Below are 16,492 nucleotides of genomic sequence, written 5' to 3'. Positions count from 1 at the left end.
ATGTATGGCTTCTGAAATGAACTTCATTCTACGAAAGCCAATAGCTTTTGTGACGGATGGGTCTCTTAGCCATCTTAATGGGTAGTCAAAACGATAGCCTTCATGCTTTACGGTCTCTGTCTCAAACTTTTGACCGACATTAGTAAAAAGTTCATCTAATGGTTTAGTTGTAGCAACTCTTGAATTTTCTTTTTCTATTGGAAGCATATTTTATCTAGAATAAAAATGTCGAAAGATATTGCTTCATGAGAGAAATACAAACAACCGACAACTCATTATGCAAGCTCTAAATAAGAACACAACAAACTTTTCAAACTATTCTAAGATATCTGAGTCATTGAAAGAAGGAAACTTAAAACTGACATTAAACCCAATGACAGATGAGTTTCTGTTTCAAGACAATAAGAACCATACTGTCTGTATAAATCCAACAAAAGGAACTTTAAACGAGAAACCTATAAATGAACTTCTTTTGAAAGCAGATGTTGACAACAAAGCTGACAAAGAATATGTAGACGATGCAATAGCAAAAGAAGAAGAAAGAGCTAACAATGCTTATGCAACAAAAGAACATACTCATCCTGAACTAGCAGACAAAACATATGTTGACATAAAATGTCAAGTGAAGTGACAAGAGCTGAAAACGAATATTCTAAAAAGACTCATATACATTCTATATCTGAAATAACAGACTTACAAGAAACCTTAAACAGGAAAAGTGCCGTTGGACATACACATACCATTGCAAATATTACAAACTTACAAGAAACCTTAAACAGGAAAAGTGACGTTGGACATACACATACATCTTCTGAAATAACAGACTTAAACGTTAGCCTTGAAAAGAAAGCAAATAAGACTCATACACATACAAGTTTTACAACTGTTGCTATAGAAAGTATTGAAGGAACGGTTGAAGAAACTGGTGGGGATGTATTATATTGTAAACCTCCTAACTTTCCACAAGGTTTAACATCGGATGACGACATAACGACGATGAGAAACATTAGATGTAAAGATGTTTATGTCATGAAGGATGAACATAATATTAAATTCACTGCTCAAGATTTATATGACAAGAAAGCAGACAAAACAGAGCTTCAAACATTAAAGACAGAAATGCTTCAAACATTATATCCTATAGGCTCTATTTATACGTCAATGAACTCTACCAGACCAGAAACAGTTCTGGGTTTTGGAACTTGGACTCAAATAGTCGACAGGTTTTTGTATTGTGCAAACTCTTCAAAGGAAACAGGTGGAAGTAAAACGATTTCAGGTGAAAATTTACCTGCACATAGTCACTACATAGATTTAAGTACATCTCAAGCAGGTTGGCATAAGCATAAATTTTGGGATTGGTCGGCAATGACAAAAGGTAAAGGATATGATGTTAAAGACAACGTTCAGTTTGCTATAAATTGTTTTGGGGTAACACTCAGGGAGATGGAAACCATACACATCGCGTTTCAGGATATACGCAAACAACGGGACAAAGTAAAGACTACATGCCACCTTACATGACAGTTTACGCATGGTGTAGAAATGCTTAGTCGTCATTTTCAACTTCTTTAGCATATTCGTCAGGAGTTGTCTTATATTTGTTAGGAACTGTTTTTGAAAGTATACCACCTTGAACTTTGACAAGTTTGAAACGAGGTCTGACAATAGTCGTTTTATCTTCTGCTTGCAGTCTGTACATTTTGCCATGTTTGCCTAAAACTTCATAATATTCTCTTGTATACTTTCTTCTATTTTTACGAACACGAATGTGAGTACCTGTCGGGTTCCCATTGTTGTCATAGTCAATAGTATTTTCATATGGGTCGCGTTTAGGTATTTCTATTTTTACTTTGTCACCTTTCTGAAGTTTGAAGCCCGGCATTCTTTCTTGTTTGTCTCTTTTGACTAAATTATTAAATATATAGTCTTTCTCTAAGTCAGGGTTGTTTTTCATTTCTTCGGGGGAGTGGTTTCCCAAACCTTTTTGTTTACGGCTATTGTAAATATTTAAAACTTGTCTCATCTTTGCCATGGAGAAGTGTCTATATTTGTCGTCATATGACATTTCATTTGCTTCACCACCTTGTGGTTGGTTTAAGTCTCTTAACATTTTTATACAACCGTCAATGACACCAAGAGCAGAATGGTTTTGGTCGACAATGAAATATTGGTTTACATTTTTTGAACGCAGATAGTTTTTTACATCATCTGATTTGAAAGAACTTTCACAGTCAGATGTCAGTTTTGTTGGATGGTATTTGTCAACGAATATTGTCAAAGCAGTTTTCACATCTAAAATATTTTTGGACCATAATGGTATGGCTTCACAGTATCTTGTGTTTTGACCGACAAATATTAGCCAGTATGGTGGTCCATCTGTTCTAACTCTCGGAATGTTTTCCAAGATATCCATAAACCAAGCATTTGGTGTTGAACTAAAGATTTTTATCATGAGTGCTTTCTTTGTCGCTTTAGAAACATAGGGGTCCTTGTTCGGATTCGTCATTTTTTAACCCATAAGAAATGGGTTTATTTGGCGCATTAGCAGGAGTTGCATCCAGATTTTTGCCCGCAGTGGGAACAATAGCCAGAGGTGTATTTGGAGTTGGAAGGAAGATTTTGAGTACATTAGGTATACTTAAAGAGAAAGCACAACCTATTATACAAACTGTACAGAAAGGTTGGGATGTAGCACGAGATGCAACAAATCTTATTCCAAATCCTGAAACAAGAGGAAAAGTTTCAAGGATGGATGGACAATGTAGGAAGACAAGCAGGAAACTATTATAACAAAGCAAATGACTACTATAACCAAGCAGGACACTATATGGACCAAGGTGAAAGATTCTTTAACAGAGGATATAACCATGCACAACAATGGGTAAACAATAACCAACCTCAACCGCCTCAAACGTGGGGAATGTAAAGTTTTTTACTGAGATGAAATGAACAATACAGCATTGAGACAAATGGGTTCAAGATGGATTTGTCGACTTCCAGCAGTTACACAACGTGTTTGTCAAGTTCTTCCTATACCTCAGGAAGTTTTAGACCGACTTAAAAAACAACAACAACCAGTTGAAAACAAACCAAACTAAAATTTTTTACTGAGATGAAATGACCGAAGAAGTTGAAACGGTAGATTTGACACCACAAACAAAAAGTTCAGAACCATTGTCAAAACCTGTCAAAGAACTTACAGATGAAGAGAAAAATTCAATAATAGAAAGTGCCAGGTCTGGAAATACAAACCCTAACTACAAAGTCACTTTTCATAGAAATGGAACGGCTAGTATCTCAAAAAAGAAACAGACTCTCACAAATAAAATATTGAAGTCTGAAGGAGCTTTCGAGACAACAGATGGAAAAGTTTACTTCACTGACCAACAGTTCATTATAGAACATCTCATTGACTTAGAGTCGAAATATTCTAAACTTTACAACAAACACAAAAAGTTGAAAGGAAAACAAAAACAAATGGCATATGATATTTATGAAGATGTTGACAACACAACTGTTCCTGCAAGTGAAGTAAAGTCAGAGGAACCGAAAAGTGACGAAAAACCGATAGAAGAAGAAAAACCAAAAACTGAAGATAAACCAAAACCAAAGTTTAGTTTGGAAACTAAACCAAGTCAACCTTCATTAGCTGGTATGGGTTGGCGTCAAAGACTTATGGCAGCAGGCGGTTATGTTAAGTAAAGAAAAATATATTTTTTTTCTTTTTATAAAAATGCCCCCATATAGAATGGATAGAAAATCTGCTAGAATAAAAGCAGAGTTGCAAAGATATGGTTGGAGAGTTTCGAAGAAGTTTAAATATAGGAAGGGAAGACCCATAAAAGTCTATGACAAACTGGCTGGTCTGACCTACGAAATGGATTTGGAAACAGCACGTGCAAATTATCCAAACAGACTAGAGAGGTTAGAAGAAGAACGTCTTATGGACATGCCTTTCGATGTTAGTGAACCTCAAGTTGAAGGACACGACGGCTTTGCCAGATTCTACTGGAAACATGACGAACAATTGCATCCTTTGAGAAGGAAAAAAGGTAGTGCAGAGGATGGTCATGCTCCCATGGAAAGAACAAGATATGCATATGAAAAGTACCGTGAAGTTAGAAGTCAAATTACATCTGGTCGAACCTTTACAGTAAACTTTGACGAAGGAAAGAACAAAGAAGGCTTCATGGGTGTACTTGCTGCAATTCAAGACGGAAATAAGAAAGGACACAATCTCAGATTGACCATAACGGATTTGGATGGTCACATTTACTATGCAAATGGCAATGTCACAACAGCTGCAAAACTTCTTGACGCTTTCAAGACTACAAAGAGAGAACAATGGTTGACTCCGACTCAGACATTTTGAATGCAATTGAAGGAATTGCAAGTGTCAAGTTCGAATGGTACCAACCTAACCCTCAAGCAGTCAGACAACATGCTGGATACTTTCCGTTCATAAATAAGTCTGACATTGACTTGACAAGGTATGGAATTTACAATTCAATTGAAACAATTGTCAACGAACCTTGCATTCTTACATGTCTCAGGAACTCTGGTCTTGTTTCAGAAGAGAAGATGAAGTATCTTGAGTCATGTTGAAGACAAGGTACATTCTCAGAGGTCATTGGCAAAAATTGCACCGTTGGCAAATGTCAATATCCGAGTCAACATACCTACAGCTAAAGGTTCTTCACATGACGACTATGTTGTTGAGTTCAATTTACCATGGTTGAAGATTGCAATTGTCCACAACCACTTCATGTTGAACGAAAGTCTTACAAACCCATTGTTCGGAAAGGCAAGTGCAAATTGTCAGAGCTGTAAACATTCTTTTTGAGAAAGGTTTGTTGGAACCAATTCCAGATGACAAGCTGACAGAAACTTTTGTACCAAAAGACGAAACAAACTTTTCACTGTTAGCAAGACCAAAAGTTGTTCCAGACAAAGTTCTAGTACAAAAGAAGTACACAATTCCAAAAGGAGTTGGATTGTTCGGATACCAACCTGAACCAGAAGAACTTCCAATGAGGTTGCAAGAACTTCAAGATGCTAATAACAAACTTCCATTGAGACATCCAATTGACGTCAAATTGTATTGGAGAGCATCTGAGTTAGGTCAGAAGGTTTTATATGAAACAGGTTGCTTCGACGATGTTTATGAGATAACAGGAGAAGTTTCTCAGAAGATAAGAGACTCACTTGAATTTCCACAAACTGGACCAATTGGTTGCGACAAGTTCGACTCAGATGAAAAGATATACTATGTCGACCTTAACGCTGCATACATGAGGTTTGTCCAATATATTCCGACTGGAATTCCAAACGAAGATGGTGAGTTCCGGGAAGGAACTATACAGTTGGAAAAGTCATACAACAACTGTATGATATTAGGAAAGCTTCAAACCCAAACTTGCAATGACACTCAAATTGCTTATGAATTCGACATGGGGATATTCCATTAAGAAACCTCAAGAGATGAAGAGTAAACATTATGAGAAGGTCGACAACTTTGTTGAAAGGTTTTCTCTCTTTTGTTTTGAAGTACGAATTCACTCAAGGTCAAAGTGGCTTAGTAACCACATTAAAACCTATTGTCGAACATTGGTCTTACCTCAGTTCGCAAAAGCAGTCCTTGACAACTACAACAATTTTTCTCCGAAGTCAAATCCAAAGTGAAGGTTTACTATGAGAACATTGACGCACTCATGACGAACGAAGAAGGCTATAACAAACTCATTGAAATGGGAATGGTCGGTGAAAAGATGGGCTGTTTTAAGCTAGATAAGGTATTTTCTGAAGTTCATGTCCTCTCCAAGCGTAAGTACTGGGGCATACTTGAAGACGGCACAGAAATAAAACATTGCATGAAGTAAAAAATTTTTATTTGAAATGTACGCTGAGTTTGTTGGAGAAGACCGTTGGGAAACTTGTTTGTTAGATGAGAAATATGAAATGGCATACCATTTTAAAACAATATATTTTTACATATATTAAATGCTTCAGGTTGAAAAACAAAGAACAAAAGTAGCAGATACAAAACCGTTAGACTATATCTTTACAAATGCTGGTAGGACTATTTCAGATGAAGAAATTTCATCCCGAACATACAGGTTTGACTATCCAATTCGTTGGCTTCAAAGTCCTTCAGATGCAAAGGCAATAGGATTTAGAAGAGTTTTGTTTTCAAAAAGAACTAACGCATTTATGTTCGCAGTATATTTTCATGGGCAGTATAAAGGTTCTGATGGTCTAATAGACAAATTTGACGAAATGAGAATCTTTACAGTTCGTTCAGACGAAAGTCTTGAGAAAACTCTAAATGACTTTCAAACTCAAATGAACAAATATTATTGGGAATTTCAAGAAAAATACGACTCTTTACTAAATGGAACATACTATCTGAAACTAGAATATGACAAGATGAACTCCGCCGTTTCATTTCAAAAGATTGAAATTAACCCTCCAAGAGGTACAGAGTTTTTATTTTGGGAAGTAGACAAACGTTCTTGGGCACAATTTCTTCGGTTACTAAACCAGAACGAACCATTACCATCAGATGGTCCATTTAAATTTATACTTCCACCAGCAGATTTGATGGTTTATAGAAACGTGTTTGACCCTCAAAATGTTATGTGTCATGCAAGTTTCAGTTCAAGCAACAATAGTTTTCTATGTATTGGTAAGGACTTTTATGACTTTGCTTCTAAATTCTACGAACCACCTAGTAACAGTTTCTCTGACTTTCAAGTTTGGTTCACAACAAATGGTGTGCAACATATTATTCCATTGTACTATGACTTTTATCTCGAATTGTCTTTCATATATAACTACGGAAAAGTGCTGAAAAAGTATTGAAAAATAATGTTTAGGTGAAGAGGTGAGATCTCACCTGTTTTTTCACCTTTTTTCAAACATCGTAGAAAACTCATGAAAACAATACTTGCACTGCTTCAGAACAATACTTGTACTTTTTCAGAACAATACTTGTACTGTTTCAGAACAATACTTGTACTGTTTCAGAACAATACTTGTACTGTTTCAGAACAATACTTGTACTTTTTCAGAACAAGACTTGAACTTTTTCAGAACAAATTTCCCGTAAAAGCTCTCAATTTGTGAGAAAAATTTTCTGTTTCAGAACAATATTTGTACTGTTTCAGAACAATATTTGTACTGTTTCAGAACAATATTTGTACTGTTTCAGAACAATATTTGTACTGTTTCAAGACAATATTTGTACTGTTTCAGAACAATATTTGTACTGTTTCAGAACAATATTTGTACTGTTTCAGAACAATATTTGTACTGTTTCAAGACAATATTTGTACTGTTTCAGAACAATACTTGTACTTTTTCAGAACAATACTTGTACTGCTTCAAGTACCAACCACCCAAAACCTCTTGAATTTTCATGACTTCTTCGAAAATGTTTTGTCGAAACTTCTTCGTAAATGTTTTGTCATGACTTCTTCGTAATGAGTGTAAAGGACCCAAAAATAATGTTTAGGTGAAGAGGTGAGATCTCACCTCTTTTCTCACCTCTTTTCTCACCTCTTGAATTTTCATGAATTTTCCCGAAATAAAAAATAAAGTTAGTTTTATTTTTTTTTATTTTTTTATTTTGTATAAAAAAATAAAATGTCAACAATCGGCACAACAGCAATACAAACAACTACAGCACCAAACTCGTTAGTTATGAATCCTACGTCAATGTTAGTAGAAATGAAAAGCTTCATTCCTTCTTCATATACTTTTGAAACAGAAATCCAGAAGATAAAGCAAGAACTTTTAACATGTAATTTAGACTGTAGTGCGAAAGATGAAGAAAATGAACAGTATCTTTATGAAATGCAGGACCTCATCGACCATTTACCCAAATTGCCTGAAATCCAACAACAAAAACTCACTATTCCTGAATTCGATGAAATAGAAGTCAAAGCAACTGACTCAGTAGAAATAAAGAAGTTCATACGAAAGGTAAATTATGAATTCCTTGGATTTCATTGCAACCATAAGGTTATGGACAAAGATTGCGACATGGTATATAAGAATGTTTCTGACATATATAAATCTGAAGAATTTAAGACCTACGACAACTTTGTTTCGTTAGTTGCTGAATGTGTTTGGCAGATAAGAGATAAAGATAGAAGAGGTAAGGTATGGAATGAACAGATAAAACCAGCAGCTTTTGCGTTAAAGAAAACCATTGACGCCTTAGTTGTTCTAGCAGGTAAGGTTTCAATGTATAACGCAAAAATGAACCCGCAATGTTCTAAATGTAAGGCAGCAATGAGGAAATATAACTACTCCGTCAAAGAGATAGAAAGAATGAGAAACGACTATGCAGACTTAAAGAAAGAAGCAGAGAAACCAGCAGAAAATAAAATGGACATGTTAGAATTTCTGAACAAAAACTATCCAACAGCAGAAGATTTCCCTCTATCTGACGTCAAGAAGAAGTATAAAGAAACTTTCGGTATCGTTAAAACTTTTGACATACTGACAGAAGAAATAGAAGCTACAAAACTGTTTAGAATTTCAAATATACATCGTACAATTCATGTAAAACGCTTATAAAATAACAGGTGAGAAAACAGGTGAGAAAACGGGTGAGATCTCACCTCTTCACCTAAAATATATTTTTGCTGAATTCTGTATAAAATTCTGAGTAAAATAATTTTTAGGGCTTGTGTCAAACCGTTGAGTTTTCACAAAATTCCAAAAATAACGTTTACCATGTAAAACGCTTATAAAATAACTGAGGTGAGAAAACAGGTGAGAAAACGGGTGAGATCTCACCTCTTCACCTAAACATTATTTTTGCTGAAAAATGACCAAATTTCATGAGTTTTGTGTGTTTTAGACCATGTTAGAAAACAGGTGAGAAAACAGGTGAGATCTCACCTCTTCACCTAAACATTATTTTTGCTGAATTCAGCACAAAATTCTTGAATTTCCTTAAGATAGAAAATCTTACTCGCCTAAAACTCATGAAAATCGTAAAAAATTGCGAGTAGGGAAAAAAACCTGGTCGCCTAAAACTCATGAAAATCGTAAAAAATTGCGAGTAGGGAAAAAAACCTGGTCGCCTAAAACTCATGAAAATCATGAAGAACAGCGAGTAGGTAAAAAAATCTTACTCGCCTAAAACTCATGAAAATCGTGAAAAATTGCGACCCAGACTTTTTTCGGGGTCGCCTAAAACTCATGAAAATCATGAATTTCCTTAAGATAGAAAAAATAAAGTTAGTTTTATTTTTATTTATTTTTTTATTTTGTATGTAAGGACAGATATGTCAACAACAGAGAACACAACAACAGTTATAGTCCATGAAGCTATAAATGAAGAATATGAGTGGGTTCAGTTTAACAAACAGTTACGTCTCATTCGTTCGGTCAAAGACGATATGTACCAAATGCAAAGTATTTTGACAGCATGTTTTGCTCCAGATACTAAACACGCAGACGACTGGTTCAAAAACCAAAGCACACAAGAACTTTTGAGTGAAATTTCTCTAGACCGACTTTTTTCGGCCATGCATAAAACACATGAAAATCGTAAAAATTTGCCAAATGGTTTGAGAGGTTGGTATGTACATAGACTTCTTGTAAATGCTGTTGCAATGTGGGCTTCGCCTCGTTATGCTTGGTATATTTACAGACTTCTTGACGAAATTCATAGACAAGAACGTGAAGAGATGGAAAAGAAACTTCAAGCAAAAGATGAAGTCATTGAAGCAAAAGACAAAAACATTCAGAAAAGAATACCACGTTCGGTACCAAAAGGAAAGGAAAAGAACTATAAGTATATGATTTATACTGAAGAGATGGAAAATGAAGAAGATAAAGATATGGTTATGTTGCATTTAGTCAGAAGAAACAACAAAAGCTTTTACGACCTTGCTAAGATTTACAAATCTGACAGAAATTGGTTCTATCGCGAAAACTTACCGATTTCAATGACCCCAAATGAAGATGTGAAACAAATAGTTCAAGATACGTTACCTCAAACACACTATGATATGAAAGGTTGTACAATACTTACCTTCAAAGAAGATTTGCCATTGTTAAAGGAAAAAATAACAGAGTATTTTGACAACTTCAAACAAGTAGGGTAAATGAACCATTTATTTTTCAAGCTTGACTTCAGATGGCTCAGGTAGCTCTATAAAGTATATTGCCTTGTCAAATCCTTCTGGCATTCCGAGTCCTTCCTTCCGACAAGAAAAGTTCTTCCTTCCGACAGAAAAAGTTTTTCCTTCCGACAGAAAAAAAAATTCCTTCCGACAGGAAAAAATTTTCCAGTTGTCCGTCCGTAAACCATTCAAATTTTCGAAAATTGAGAACTTTTTGGTCGAACTTCAGGAAAAGTTTTTCCTTCCAACAGAAAAAATTTTTCCTTCCGACAGAAAAAGTTTTTCCCGACAACAGGAAAAGTTCTTCCTTCCGACAGGACACAAACGAATGTCTCACGTCCCTCTTCCTGAATGCCTTCCAAAGCCAGAAGAACCGACAGCCCCAGCACCACAACAGACTTACTAAGACTAAACACTTACATTTTTCAAGCTTGACTTTTTACAATTTGAACTTTGTTCGCGTAGATATGAATTCTGAAAGAAGTATGAGGGTCTTGTATGACTTTGTACTTCTCCCATAGTTCATGTCTGTCAAACTTACCTGCCATGGACTCTTTCATAAGTTCCATGAAATCGTCTTCGGACAATCCGGGGAAAAGTATAATGTCAGTCAGTATTCTTTTAACATCCTTACTTAAACTCTTTGCTGTCTGTACACATATTACGACTGAGATGTTAAAGTGTCTGAGCTTCTTAAGAATTCGACACATATCTTGTTCTCTATTCTTAAGCAAAGGATGAGAAGCAAAGTCATCTAAGATAAGAAGACATCTATGAGGGTATGTCTTCCAATCGTAAGATTGCAATTTCTTCGAAATGTATTCTATCTCTTTCTGTTTGTTTCTGAAGTGTTTCTTCTCTAATATTCTCTGCATTTCCTCATTTGGGTCTTTAAACTTAGAATTTATATACTCATTTATAGCATTATACTTCAAAACTCTTCTTTGGTACTTCTTTATCCAATCTAACAACTCAGTATCCTTTATACATACTAACTTAGACTTCTTTATAATATCTTTGAACGAATTGACGGTTTGGTCAAATTGACCAGAAGTCGAACAAATAACAACTAACTCATAGAATGGGTTCTTCTCATCTAGTTCTTGTTGTTGTGCAGCCATTTTAAGATAAGTGAAAGTCTTACCCGACCCAGGTGGTGCAATTAGACCTGTTATACCATTCTGAGCAAATAAGAACTTGTCATGTATGGGTTTTATCTGAGCATTTTCTAACTTCCTCTTGTTCTTATTTAAAACATTCTCAAATTTCTTGTCAATGTCAGCAAACTTTTTTTCTAACATATTTTTAGAAAAATTAAAATTTTTATCTTTTAGAAAATGTCTAGCGATTTCGCTATCTATATTCGAGACAAACTTTTTGACAGCAAAACATCTGTCGACCATAAAATCTTACATAGTGTAAACAAGAAAGGTGAATTTGTTCTAAAGTTCTGTTTCTGGGAATATGACAAGAACCATAAAACATTACAAAGAGCAGTCTTAAAATTTGTCAATGACAGACTTGTTGACAGAGATGACGCCGATTGGAAAGATGAAGTCCAACAAAAGTTCTTAGAATGCAAAGAAGACACATGCGCTGTTCTTGAAGATGAAATAGAAAACAGAATAGATGAGCTATTAAAGGACAAAGAACTTTTACATAAATATGGTTCGGAGAAATTTGACATAACTCCACCAGAGAAGAAGAAGAGAGAAAAGAAGAAGAAAGTAGAAGAAGAGAAGAAAGTAGAAGAGAAGAAAGAACCTGAACCAGTTCCAGAGAAAAAGAAATTTGACATGTAAAAATAAAATTTTATTTTTAGAACATTTCTGGGTCAATGTCAATGTTCTCTTCCTCTTTAGGAGCAAACACTGGCTTAGACTCTAAAATCTTTTTACCCAATTTACCTTGAACTTCAACTATCTTAGACTCATAATATTCATAGTCGTCTGCTTTCTTTGGTTCATAAGGTATAACAAGTTTGTATGCTTTGCCTTCTTTAAGGTTTGAAAACCTTCTGTCAAAACTTTCTTTGACTGCTAACAAACCTTCTATGTCTAAGTCTTCAAATTTCGCACCATTTTTAGTCACAATAGCAAACTTAACTGGTTCGATGTTCCAAACTTTGCTGAATGAAGACTTTTCAAAATGGTAGAAGTAAACATTCAAATATGTGAATGGGTCTAGTTCTTCTTTAAGTCCTGACATGTACTTGTTTACTGAGATGAATTTTGTCATCTTTTCTATCGGATAAAAAATTATTTTTTTTAAATTTACTCATAAAAATTTTTCTTTGTATATACACCATTCTGTACGTCTAAAAGACTTTTGACATTTGCCAAGAATGTTCGTTTAGACGCTGTCATATAACCATATTCTTGACAATATTGTTTATACGAATCGTACAATGACCTTTCATCTAATGACACAAAGTCAGTTTCATCTATGAACAGTTCATATACACTCTTGTTTGCTTCTAACAATGTTTGTCTCTCTTCGGTATGTGGAATTTGTCTTGGATTGAACTTAGAAATATCTAATGTCATAAAATATGAGAACAAGTGGTTGTAAAAGTCAGATGTCAAAGTTTCTGCTAAGTCGTCAAAATATTCTGTATCTTGCATATGAGAATCTGACGTTCTGACAACTACATATCTTCTGTCAGAACTTTCTAACTTCATCGGAACAGCATTGTTTGAAACCATAATGAAGTTTGCAACATTTTCACAAACTCTTTGGTCTTTATACTTTCTTTCAACAACTCCAACTTTGTCTGTTATAAGACTCTTCAAAGCATCTGAGTTTAAAACTTTTGTTGTATCTATACTTTGAAGTTCATTGCAAACTATAAGTTTCATATTCTCTATTGAGGAGTTAAACTTGCCACAGATGTTTTCTAAGTTTGTCATATTCGGGTTCGAATAGCCCTCTAACAGTTTGCACAAAATATCTGTAAAGAATGTGTTCTTACCAGTTCCTTGTTTTCCAATTATAATGAGAGCAGTTTCATTTTTAGCACTTGGATGTTGTAAGATGTTTGCAAACCAACATAAGATATACTCATAAACCTTTTCGTTTCCATTGCATATAATTTCTTTGACATGGTCTAACCAAGCTTCTATAATATTTTCTTTCCATTCTACTTGTTCATATTTATATCCAGTGAAGATAGAATAGAAGTTTGGAGAAGGTGTATAGAACTTTATACCTCGAACTGAAAAATCTTCTAACTTTGACAATAAGATATCCCAAGCATCTAACATCTTCATGCCAACTTGTACGACTTTTATTTTCTTAAGTTTCTGTCTACATTCTTGTTCTGAAACTATTGTCGCTTTAGGTTTGTTAAAGACTACATCCCATTCTTTCATAACATAACATTCTGGGGCAGAGTCGACATAAATGACTAAACGTTTCAAATTCTCGACTGCTTTGTTATAGTCTCGAAATGGACACATATTTCTGAATGCTTGGAAGTCATAAAAATCTGAAACATCTATTCTGTACATTTTTATAAAAATAAAAAAAAATATTTTTTTTATTCTTGACTTTGTTGTTGCATTTGTTGCATTTGTTGTTCTTGAGCTATTTGTTGTTGAAGTTGTTCTTGTAATACAATACTTTCACCAGTTGCATCTTCCAATTCGAAACTTTCTGCCGTCATTGACAAATACATAGGACATAAAAGTTTTACAGGAACAAAGTTTGCGTCAACTAATGTCAACGTTATACTTGCCAAAGTGTTTGAGTTCACTAAGGTTGAAAATTCTGCATTCGAATGAACAATAGGCAAACCAGCAGAGAAAGTATTGTTTATACGCATAAGTATCTTTTGGTCATAATAGTTTCTGTCGACATTCGAATAACACTTTGAACCTAAGTTTGAAACAATATATAAGATTGGTGTACTTAAAGTCAATGGAACAGACATTCCTTGTATGACACCTTTTCCTGTTATAGGAAACTGTTGGTAGTAAAAACCAGAAATAAGTTTTGTATTATAGCTCATATCGTTTATAGTAAACTCAGTCGGACATCCAAACATAATGAAACCTGCTCTAGTTGCAGCACATGTTACACCCGTACTTAAAGTATTAAATAAGTCAACAAAACCTGTTGGTGGTATATCTGAGTAAGTATCTTCAAAGGAGTATTTTTTACCATTCACAACAATAAAGTCTTCTGGTGTCAAAAGAGCAAAACAGGCTTTAGTCGTCATTGTGTTTAAGGTTAGTTTACAATATCGTCCTTGAGGACTTTGTAAGTTTGTTGTTATAGAATTATATGACTCAGGGTTTTTAGTCGTAATAGTATAAACCATTATATCTTCTGCCATTTATATATATTTAAAAGTTTTTCTGAAAGTGGAGAAGAACTTCATCTAAACTTTCACATGGCGTTTCTTGAAGTTCTCTGTCTAAGAAGTTCAAATATTTTGTAAAGACATAGAACTTTCCTTTGTCTACACGAACAAACAAAACAGGGTCTTTCATATCGTTCAAAAGTGTGTAAAGTCCTTTACATGAAATAAAGTCTATATTATTTTTCTTCAAACATCTTTCAAGAAGTTTTGACATTTTTACTTAGCAAATAAATTTTAATGAAATGTTGTGGTCGTCAAATATTTTTATGACGTCTGGGAAACTATACTTTAAGTTCAACGTTTCACCTCCTTTCATAACGTATATCTTGTCAATGACATTATATGAAACACCACAGCAACTAATGTCGGGTTCTATTTCTTTGATGTTTATATCGTCTGCCTCTGTCAAAAGTTTCAATAGTTCTTTCAAAACTTCATGAGGTGCAATGACATATGAGTTCACTTTTACAGGGTTGTGTTCGACCAAGTTTAACATTATACCTAAAGCTTGACAAATCTTCTCCTGAGTTTGAAGTTTGTCTTTAAGTTGTTGGTAGTCATTTCGAATATCTGCAACAGAACTTAAGTCTCTGCTAACTTCAGGATATGTTGGTTGTTCTTTTACAGGAACAATTGCTATACCATCTTCGTCTTCGTATGGTTTCCCCACTTCAACATCTCTGTCTTTGACATTGACAACAACACTTTGACTGTTTGTTTGAGTTGGTGAATTTAACTTCACATCTGCCACCGCCATTAAACCTTTTGAAACACTCACGCTTCTATTTTTCGGAAATGACATTTTACTTAGAATAAAAATATGGACGTATTCGAGTATCTCTTCGAATTGAAGCAGAACAAAGTTTACACACACAAACAATACAAATACATTGACAGAATAGTTCTTTATACAAACAATGGAAAATGTTATAGAATAGCAGTCTTTGCTGAACCTAAATATTTTCATAAAGCAAAGAAAGTTGGTATAACCGAGATGGTGAAAGTTCTTGACGTTGACAAAAATATAACAACAAAACTTACAGATATTTCTAAAGGTAAGTTTATCTTACAATATTATGTCAAAACTGGCGTACTGTCAATATTTGACGGAGAGAAGTCAGTTCAAGAACAACTTACTGACCTGCTGCCAAAATCTGCTCGATGGAAGCTGTCGTTATGCCAATCTGAGGAGCCCCAGCAGGTTTCATCGAACGAATCTTCAAAAGAGCATCTTCCGTGAAAAGTGCTATTGGTTTTGTAAACTTCTTTGCTCTCAGTTCATCTGGACCGTCTCTGTCACCAGTATATTGTATTTGTACAGTACCAACAGTTGAAATACCACCCATAAAGTCTTCTGAGTCAGCAAATGGAATGCCAAGCCAAAAGTTTGAACGGTCTCCATTTGTATATTGAGTTTTTTGACCTCCTGTATGAGTCCATACTTTCACATATGGCATAATAGAACTTTGCATTTCAGGGTTAATGGTTGTTGTGAAGTTGTTGTTAAAGTTCATAGCATCTAATGTCAAGTTGTATGACCTCATATCCTCAACTGTAGAATATTCTTCTCTTGGATAATATTTGCCATCTATGTTTATATGATATTTAATACCGGGGTTGTAGAAACAAGAATAGTCATTTATAGTTCGTCTGAACAGTACAAACATAGTATCTGCATGTTTCATTGCAGTTGTTAAAGCAATATCTGTTCTTGCACCCGGGTCAGCACTTTGGTTTCCAACTTCACCTGCAAAGTCTTTGACAGATATTTGGTGTATAGGGAACATAAGTGGAACTGCAATATATTTGGCAGCTAAAGCATTTGAAATATCTGGGTCCAACATATAGACTGCAAGTCTGCTTTCTATTCTCTTGCATTCAAATTTTTCGCATGTAAACTTAACTGGGTCCCAAGCAGTTCCAGCAGCATTGAAATAATAGTTTACTTCATTGTTGAAGTTTGAGAAACCAAAGTCTAAGTCAA

At 34.6% G+C, this 16,492-nt stretch overlaps 12 protein-coding genes and 2 pseudogenes across 14 annotated transcripts, besides 1 other annotated feature; 8 read left to right on the top strand and 6 right to left on the bottom strand.

Annotated features, from left to right (window-relative positions):
• Positions 1-16,492: part of a mobile genetic element that runs on past both edges of the window.
• TVAGG3_0361550 (phage tail repeat-like family) lies at positions 1,030-1,524 on the top strand (the record flags this gene model as incomplete). Its single annotated transcript, XM_051231463.1, has 1 exon — positions 1,030-1,524. One exon carries the CDS (start codon positions 1,030-1,032, stop codon positions 1,522-1,524), a length of 495 nt encoding a protein of 164 aa, XP_051101193.1.
• On the bottom strand, positions 1,550-2,113 carry TVAGG3_0361540 (uncharacterized protein; the record flags this gene model as incomplete). Its single annotated transcript, XM_051231462.1, has 1 exon — positions 1,550-2,113. One exon carries the CDS (start codon positions 2,111-2,113, stop codon positions 1,550-1,552), a length of 564 nt encoding a protein of 187 aa, XP_051101192.1.
• TVAGG3_0361530 (uncharacterized protein) lies at positions 2,949-3,101 on the top strand (the record flags this gene model as incomplete). The annotated part of the gene is made up of 1 exon (XM_051231461.1): positions 2,949-3,101. The coding sequence occupies one exon, from the start codon at positions 2,949-2,951 to the stop codon at positions 3,099-3,101; it is 153 nt and encodes a 50-aa protein (XP_051101191.1).
• Positions 3,121-3,705, top strand: TVAGG3_0361520 (phage tail repeat-like family; the record flags this gene model as incomplete). The annotated part of the gene is made up of 1 exon (XM_051231460.1): positions 3,121-3,705. The coding sequence occupies one exon, from the start codon at positions 3,121-3,123 to the stop codon at positions 3,703-3,705; it is 585 nt and encodes a 194-aa protein (XP_051101190.1).
• TVAGG3_0361510 lies at positions 3,752-5,882 on the top strand (annotated as a pseudogene). Its single transcript has one exon. A coding segment is annotated over exon 1 (2,131 nt).
• TVAGG3_0361500 (uncharacterized protein) lies at positions 6,004-6,864 on the top strand (the record flags this gene model as incomplete). The annotated part of the gene is made up of 1 exon (XM_051231459.1): positions 6,004-6,864. One exon carries the CDS (start codon positions 6,004-6,006, stop codon positions 6,862-6,864), a length of 861 nt encoding a protein of 286 aa, XP_051101189.1.
• On the top strand, positions 7,648-8,586 carry TVAGG3_0361490 (organellar and viral DNA polymerase type B; the record flags this gene model as incomplete). The annotated part of the gene is made up of 1 exon (XM_051231458.1): positions 7,648-8,586. One exon carries the CDS (start codon positions 7,648-7,650, stop codon positions 8,584-8,586), a length of 939 nt encoding a protein of 312 aa, XP_051101188.1.
• TVAGG3_0361480 (KilA, N-terminal/APSES-type HTH, DNA-binding family) lies at positions 9,303-10,127 on the top strand (the record flags this gene model as incomplete). Its single annotated transcript, XM_051231457.1, has 1 exon — positions 9,303-10,127. One exon carries the CDS (start codon positions 9,303-9,305, stop codon positions 10,125-10,127), a length of 825 nt encoding a protein of 274 aa, XP_051101187.1.
• TVAGG3_0361470 (protein of unknown function, DUF4106 family) lies at positions 10,571-11,446 on the bottom strand (the record flags this gene model as incomplete). Its single annotated transcript, XM_051231456.1, has 1 exon — positions 10,571-11,446. The coding sequence occupies one exon, from the start codon at positions 11,444-11,446 to the stop codon at positions 10,571-10,573; it is 876 nt and encodes a 291-aa protein (XP_051101186.1).
• On the top strand, positions 11,483-11,947 carry TVAGG3_0361460 (uncharacterized protein; the record flags this gene model as incomplete). Its single annotated transcript, XM_051231455.1, has 1 exon — positions 11,483-11,947. The coding sequence occupies one exon, from the start codon at positions 11,483-11,485 to the stop codon at positions 11,945-11,947; it is 465 nt and encodes a 154-aa protein (XP_051101185.1).
• TVAGG3_0361450 (uncharacterized protein) lies at positions 11,964-12,383 on the bottom strand (the record flags this gene model as incomplete). The annotated part of the gene is made up of 1 exon (XM_051231454.1): positions 11,964-12,383. One exon carries the CDS (start codon positions 12,381-12,383, stop codon positions 11,964-11,966), a length of 420 nt encoding a protein of 139 aa, XP_051101184.1.
• TVAGG3_0361440 (uncharacterized protein) lies at positions 12,419-12,850 on the bottom strand (the record flags this gene model as incomplete). Its single annotated transcript, XM_051231453.1, has 1 exon — positions 12,419-12,850. The coding sequence occupies one exon, from the start codon at positions 12,848-12,850 to the stop codon at positions 12,419-12,421; it is 432 nt and encodes a 143-aa protein (XP_051101183.1).
• TVAGG3_0361430 lies at positions 12,888-14,481 on the bottom strand (annotated as a pseudogene). The gene has a single exon. A coding segment is annotated over exon 1 (1,594 nt).
• Positions 14,729-15,265, bottom strand: TVAGG3_0361420 (protein of unknown function, DUF4106 family; the record flags this gene model as incomplete). Its single annotated transcript, XM_051231452.1, has 1 exon — positions 14,729-15,265. One exon carries the CDS (start codon positions 15,263-15,265, stop codon positions 14,729-14,731), a length of 537 nt encoding a protein of 178 aa, XP_051101182.1.

This window comes from Trichomonas vaginalis, chromosome V, assembly GCF_026262505.1.
Source record: "Trichomonas vaginalis G3 chromosome V, whole genome shotgun sequence".
Classification (NCBI taxonomy): domain Eukaryota; phylum Parabasalia; order Trichomonadida; family Trichomonadidae; genus Trichomonas; species Trichomonas vaginalis.
Note: the sequence above shows the minus strand (reverse complement) of the source record. Positions and strands in the feature narration are given on the sequence as shown.